The sequence below is a fragment of the Camellia sinensis genome, chromosome 13 (assembly GCF_055761805.1).
Source record: "Camellia sinensis isolate YWXY chromosome 13, ASM5576180v1, whole genome shotgun sequence".
Lineage (NCBI taxonomy): Eukaryota > Viridiplantae > Streptophyta > Magnoliopsida > Ericales > Theaceae > Camellia > Camellia sinensis.
The window spans coordinates 141904774-141911565 of record NC_138973.1 but is presented as its reverse complement, the minus strand read 5'-3'; the positions used below and the strand labels follow the sequence as shown (position 1 = coordinate 141911565).

General features: G+C 39.2%; 1 protein-coding gene across 1 annotated transcript; it reads left to right on the top strand.

Moving 5' to 3' along the window:
- The first annotated feature begins 547 nt into the window (after nt 1-547).
- LOC145805751 (uncharacterized) lies at nt 548-3438 on the top strand. The gene is made up of 3 exons (XM_082900946.1): nt 548-1086; nt 1344-2970; nt 3220-3438. The coding sequence occupies exons 1-3, from the start codon at nt 548-550 to the stop codon at nt 3436-3438; spliced, it is 2385 nt and encodes a 794-aa protein (XP_082757072.1).
- Nucleotides 3439-6792: the final 3354 nt, after the last annotated feature.

The following is a 6792-nucleotide window of genomic DNA, read 5'->3' as shown; positions in this document are numbered from 1 at the left end:
AAAATCCACGTTTTTGATACAGATTCCAGTTTATTTGCCTTTTTTGTTTACGCTGAGAATAAACATGAGTTGAGAGTTCCTCTATTTTTTGATTTAAAGAAAATTGCTCTCAACCATGCTAGTCACCCATCCATTTTCCTTGGTGACTTTAATGTTGTTAGATTCTCTCATGAGAAAATGGGGGGGAAAGGACACGTGGAGTCAAGCAAATGAGTTGTTTAATAGACTAGTCTTGGAGTCTGAGTTGGATGATCTTTGTTACAAGGGGTGTCAATTTACTTGGTCCAATAAGCGGGGGGGTGGGAATTTTATTACTTCAAAAATTGATAGAGTTGTTGCAAATGAGAGATGGTTGTCTGCTAACCCTAACTCCTATGCTCTCTTTCTTCCTCCGGGCGTATCTGATCATTCCCCAGTTGTTGTGCATCTTGGGGGGGAGGAGGCAAAATTCAAAAAGCCTTTTAAGTTTTTTGACTTTTGGGCTAATCACTCTAGTTTCCTCCCGAGCGTGCATGGTGTTTGGGTTAAATACATTAAGGGATCCCCTATGTTTAGGGTTTGTCAGAAGCTTAAAACCCTTAAGCCTATCCTAAGAGATCTGAACAAAAAAGAGTATAGTGAGATTTCCATCCGTGTTGGTGCTGCTAAGGATCAACTTCTTAATTCTCAAATTAAGCTTGATAAAGATCCGATGAATCTCCATTTTCAGGAACTGGAAAGGGCTGCTTACATTAAATATGTTGATCTCAGTAAAGCTGAGGAAAGTCTTGCCCATCAAGAATCTCGTGTCCAATGGCTTGGTTTAGGGGACAGGAATTCAAAGTTCTTCTTTCGAAATGTTAAGGGAAATGTGAATAAGGGGCGTATTCATAGTGTTGTGCTCCCGAATGGGGAGAGGGTGACTAATAGAGCTGAGATCCATAACTCTTTTGTGGACTACTTCACAAATTTGTTCGGTAAGCCGTTTGTGGACAATTATAATGGGTCTGAGAGGATTAATGGTCTTATCACCAAGAGAGTTTCTGACACTCAGTATCATAGTCTTGCTAGGGATGTTACTGAGAAAGAAATCATTGATGCTTTCAGGTCTCTAAAACCCAACAAAGCCCCCGGCCCTGATGGCTATTCTGCCGGTTTTTTCTGAAAGCCTGGGACATTGTGGGGAGAGAGGTTGTCCAAGCCATCAAATCTTTTTTCTCATCGGGAGAGCTTCTTCGGGAAATAAATAGCACCTCCATTGCTCTTATCCCGAAGATCCCAAATGCTGAAAAAGTAGGGGATTTTAGACCCATTTCTTGCTGTAATACTTTGTACAAGTGTATTTCTAAGATCATTGCTGATAGGATCAAATCTGTTCTGAATGATCTTATTTACCCTGTGCAATCAGCTTTTGTCCCCGGTAGGAGAATTGCTGACAATATCTTCCTTTCACAGGAACTTATGAGGGGGTATCATAAATTTTCTCAGTCTCCCAGGTGTGCTATGAAAGTGGACATCATGAAAGCATATGATAATGTAAGATGGGAGTTTGTTCTTGATATCCTAAATGCTATGGGTTTCCCCCCTAACATGGTTCTTTGGGTCAAAGCTTGCATGACTAGTCCCATCTATTCCATTTGCATTAATGGGAGTTTGCATGGTTATTTTAGGGGGGAGAGAGGTTTGAGACAAGGTGACCCTATGTCCCCTTACCTCTTTGTTTTAGTTATGGAAATTCTCTCTAAAATTTTGGCTGAGAAGGCTTCGCATCCTGCATTTAAATTCCATTGGAGATGTGATCAACCTAAGATAGTTAACTTGTGCTTCGCAGATGATTTAATGATCTTCTGTAAGGGGGATGTGTTCACTGTTCGGTCCATTAAGCTGGGGTTAGAAGAATTTAAGAGCCTGTTTGGGTTGTCACCTAGCCCTGCTAAGAGTCATATATTCTTTTCTGGTTGTGATAATGAGTTGAGGGATGAGATTCTTGGGGTTTGTCAATTCAGTGAAGGCAAGTTGCCTGTGAGATACCTGGGGGTCCCTTTAGTTTCCACGAAACTTAAAGCCTCTGATTGTGATCAACTTGTGGATCGGATAACTAAAAGGATTAAGAGCTGGACAAATAAGTGCCTTACTTATGCTGGCCGTGCTCAACTGATCCAATCTGTTTTGTTTTCGATGCAAGTGTACTGGACCTCTCTATTCATTCTCCCAAAGAAAGTCACCCAGTCTATCGAGCGTCTTTTTAGGGCTTTTTTTTGGTCGGGTTGTGAGATGAAAACTCATGGGGCTATGGTTTCTTGGGATAGAATTTGCTCTCCCAGGAAGGAAGGGGGTCTGGGGTTTAAGTCCATTCCTGTGTGGAAAAAAGCTGCTATTGTGAAACATGTTTGGTTCCTCCTCTCTGGGGGTGAGCAATCTATGTGGTGTAGGTCTTATCTCCTCAAAGGTAGGAGTTTTTGGAGGGTTAGGGTGCCAAATGACCCCTCTTGGGTCTGGCGGAAAGTTCTCTCCCTAAGAACTATAATTTACCCCTTAATCAAGTATAAGGTGGGAGATGGATCTGGAGTTTTCTTATGGTTTGACAATTGGCATCCAATAGGTTCTATTTGGGATAAGTTTGGGAGGCGTATTGTGTACGACACCGCCTTAAGCATAGATGCTAAGGTGAGTCAGATTGTGGAGGGAAAATCTTGGAGATGGCCATTTCCTTCTTCTTGGGAGATTATGGATCTCATTAACAAAACTCCTTCAAATCTCCTCCCTACTGGTGGCCATGATAGTGTTAGTTGGTGCCCTGCTCATGATGGGAACTTCACCATCCAATCCACTTGGAATGCATTACGAACTCACTATGACCATGTGAATTGGTCACATTTAATTTGGGGCCCTCACAATATCCCTAAAGTGAGTTTTGTGGTTTGGATGGCGATCCTTGGCCGTCTTAACACTGGGGACAGGTTGCATCTGTTTGGTGTGACGCAATCTGCTGTGTGTGCATTTTGTCAGTACCATCATGAAGACCACAATCACCTTTTTTTTGAATGTCCATTTTCGGAAAGAGTGTGGTCTTTTTTTTTGGGTAAGTAAGAGTGTGGTCTTGTATTAAAGGTAAAATAAATGTTGTTTGGCCATCCTTCCTTTGGGATGATTTGGTCCAGATTATTGCTAAATCTGTGAAAGGGAAATCCCTGGGGGGCTATTATTACCAAGCTTGCCTTTACTTGTACTGTGTACCAGTTATGGGTTGCTAGGAATAATAGAGTGTTCAGTAAAGATATGGTCCCTGAAGAGGTGGTTATTAAGTGTATTGTAGATATGGTTAGGTTCAGGGTAATGCATATAACCAAGACTAACCATAATGACAGCTCGTATCTTAGTTCATGGAAACTGCCTCGTACTATGCTGAAGCATGCTGCTGCTGATGTGAGGATTGAGAGTTCACTAAATGTGGGTTGAGTGAAGGTTAGCAAATAAATTGTGGGGTTTCCTAATGTTTGCTATTCATATAGGTGCTTGGATTCCTGGAAAACTGATGGATGAGTGTACACCAAACCAGTCTGAGGGTTGAGTTTCGTGTGAGGAATAAACACTCCATAACCCCCAATTTACTAGCCACATTGAGAGGAACTAACATGCTTATATATATCACTGTATCTTTCTCTTTTGCAGGTATATGGAGCTGTTTCCCGAGTGATGTGAGCATAGATATTTGTGGGTTGAGTGTAGTGAGCAATTATATGTGTGATGTTAACTGCTTCAGATTTCTGAGTTTTGCAAAGTCCTCTACTGTTGGTTACTTAATTCTGTTTGGTCCTTGCTGCATTACAGGGTCTACTATAATGTGTAGAATCTGTCCGGGTCACATGTGTTGTCTTGTTCTTCCTGTGTTGCTGGCTGGATTTGCATGTGTTGATGGCTGTCTGCTTGTGTCGATGGCTGGATCTGCCTGTGTTGATGGCTGGGTCTGCCTATCTTGTTCTTTTCAGTTCGGTGTGTCTCGTGGCTTGAAGCTGGACCTGCCTGTGTTGATGGCTGCTATATGCGCCTCGTGTGTGAAGTCTGATTTTCTATTATGTTTGTTTATATTAGAATCTGTTGGTGTTTTGCCTACCCGTGTGGGATGTACACGGGTGTACATGACATATGGATTTCATCTGACTTTTTGCTGCCTGTGATCGAGTGTGTTCATGCTCCTCATTTTTCATGCGGCACAAGAACACATTTTTGGCTATTTCTATTATGTATGGTTTATTTAGGTTAGGACGTATTTCATTTATTTGTCCAGATTGTTCTGTTTGTTTCGTCAGTTTTTTTGGGTAATTCTGGAATGGCTTAGTTTTTGTTTTTTCTTTCTCTGGTTTCCTGTATAGTGCTTTGGTTAGGGCCTGGGGTATGCCCCTTGTCGTGGTTTAAGTTTTTTGTCTTTTATTTTATGACTTCTCCACCCAAAAAAAAGAATTAGTTCGAGAACAAAAGAGAGAAGGGAGGAGAAGGACCGAGACTATTCAAGAGAAACATTCTTCTTGAGAGCTAGAAGAGAAAGTTAGATAAAAGAAAAAGAAATAGGATTAAATTTAAAGCGAATTCAAATCATCCGTTTGGACTTGAGAATTGAACACTTAGGTGATTTACAAAACCTTAAATGAGGTGCCTAAGTTAAACGAATACCGTTAAGCTACAATTAGTCAGTAGATTCTCTTTGTTGGAGGCCAAGCAAGATTAGTTTGAGTTGAACATGGCAACTTAAGCCAATGAACCTATTCACCCAAAAAAATAAAAAAGCCAATGAAACTATTAGTTGCCTAGGGTAATTGTTTCCTAGAACAAAGCAGAGAAGGTTGGAGAAGGATAAAGAGAGTTAGAGAGAAACTTTCTTCTTGAGAATTAGAAGGGAAAGTTAGAGAAAATAAATGGAAATAGTTAGAAAATTAAAGGGAATTCAAATTTACACTTTTGGACATGAGAATTGAACCCGTTGTTGATGGAGAAAACATTAAATGAGTTTCTTAACTCAAAGTGATTTCGTTAGGTAAATTCTCTTTGTTGGAGGCTTACCAAGATTAGTTTGATTTAAACTTGGCCACTTAAGCTAATGAAACTATTAGTTGCCTAACCAAATTAGTTCCTAGAACAAAAGAGAGATGGATGGAGAAGTACGGAGAGAGTTAGAGAGAAACTTTCTTCTTGAGAATTAGAAGAGAAGGTTAGAGAAAAGAAAGGGAAATAGGATGATAATTAAAGCAAATTCAAATTAATGCTTTTTCACAGGAGAATTGAACACTTAGGCGATTTAGAAAACGTTAAATGAGTTGCTTTTGCTAAACTTATATTGTTAAGTTACAATTACTCAGTAACTTCTTTTTCTTGGAGGCTAAGCAAGATTAGTTTGAGTTGAACTTGGCCAGTTAGTCTGATGAAACTATTAATCGCCAAAGCTAATTAGTTCCTAGAACAAAAGAGGGAAGCACGGAGAAGGACGGAGAGAGTGAGAAAAAAACTTCCTTCTTGAGTGGTAAAAGAGAAATTTACAGAGAGATAAATGTAAGGGGAATAGGATGAAAATTGAATCGAATTCAAATTGATCCTTTTGGACTTGACAATTGAACACTTAGCTGATACAATCACTTTGCAAATTCTCTTTCACGGAGGTCAAGAAAAATTAGTTTGAGTTAAGTTTGGCCACTTAAGCTAATGAAGCTAGTAGTTGCCCAACTTAATTAGTTCGAGAACAAACGAGTGAAGGGAGGAGAAGGACCGAGAGAGTTCAAGAGAAACATTCTTCTTGAGAGCCAGAGGAGAAAGTTAGATAAAAGAAAAGGAAATAGGATTAAAATTAAAGCGCGTTCAAATCATCCGTTTCGACTTGAGAATTGAACACTTAGATGATTTACGAAACCTTAAATGAAGTGCTTAAATTAATTTACGAAACCTCAAATGGGGTGCTTTAGTTAAAACAATATCGTTAAGCTACAACTGCTCAGCAGATTCTCTTTCTTGGAGGCTAAGCAAGATTAGTTTGAGTTAAACTTGACAACTTAAGCTAATGAAACTATTAGTTGCCCAAGGTAATTATTTCCTAGAACAAAAGGGTGAAGCTTGGAGAAGGACGGATAGAGTTAGGTAGAAACTTTCTTCTTGAGAATTAGAAGAGAAAGTAAGGGAACATAAATGGAAATAGGAAGAAAATTAAAGAGAATTCAAATTTATCCTTTTGGACGTGAGAATTGAACACGTTGTTGGTTAAGAAAAAATTAAATGAGTTTATTAAGTTAAACTAATCTCGTTTAGTAAATTCTCCTTTTTGGAGGCTAACCAAGATTAGTTTGAGTTAAACTTGGCCACTTAAGCTAATAAACTATTAGTTGACTAACCAAATTAGTTCCCAGAACAAAAGAGAGATGGATGGAGAAGGACGAAGAGAGTTAGAGAGAAACTTTCTTCTTGAGAGTTAGGAGAGAAGGTTAGAGAAAAGAAAGGGAAATAGGATGATAATTAACGCAAATTCAAATTAATGCTTTTTGACAGGAGAATTGAACAGCTAGGCGATTTGGAAAACATTAAATGAGTTGCTGATGCTAAACTTATATTGTTAAGTTACAATTACTCAGTAGCTTGTCTTTCTTAGAGGCTAAGCAAAATTAGTTTGAGCTGAACTTGGCCAGTTAATCTGATGAAACTATTAGTCGGCAAAGCTAATTAGTTCCTACAACAAAAGAGAAAAGCACGGAGAAGGACGAAGGACGAAGAGAGTGAGAGAAAAACTTCCTTCTTGAGTGGTAAAAGAGAAATTTAGAGAGAAAGAAATGTAAG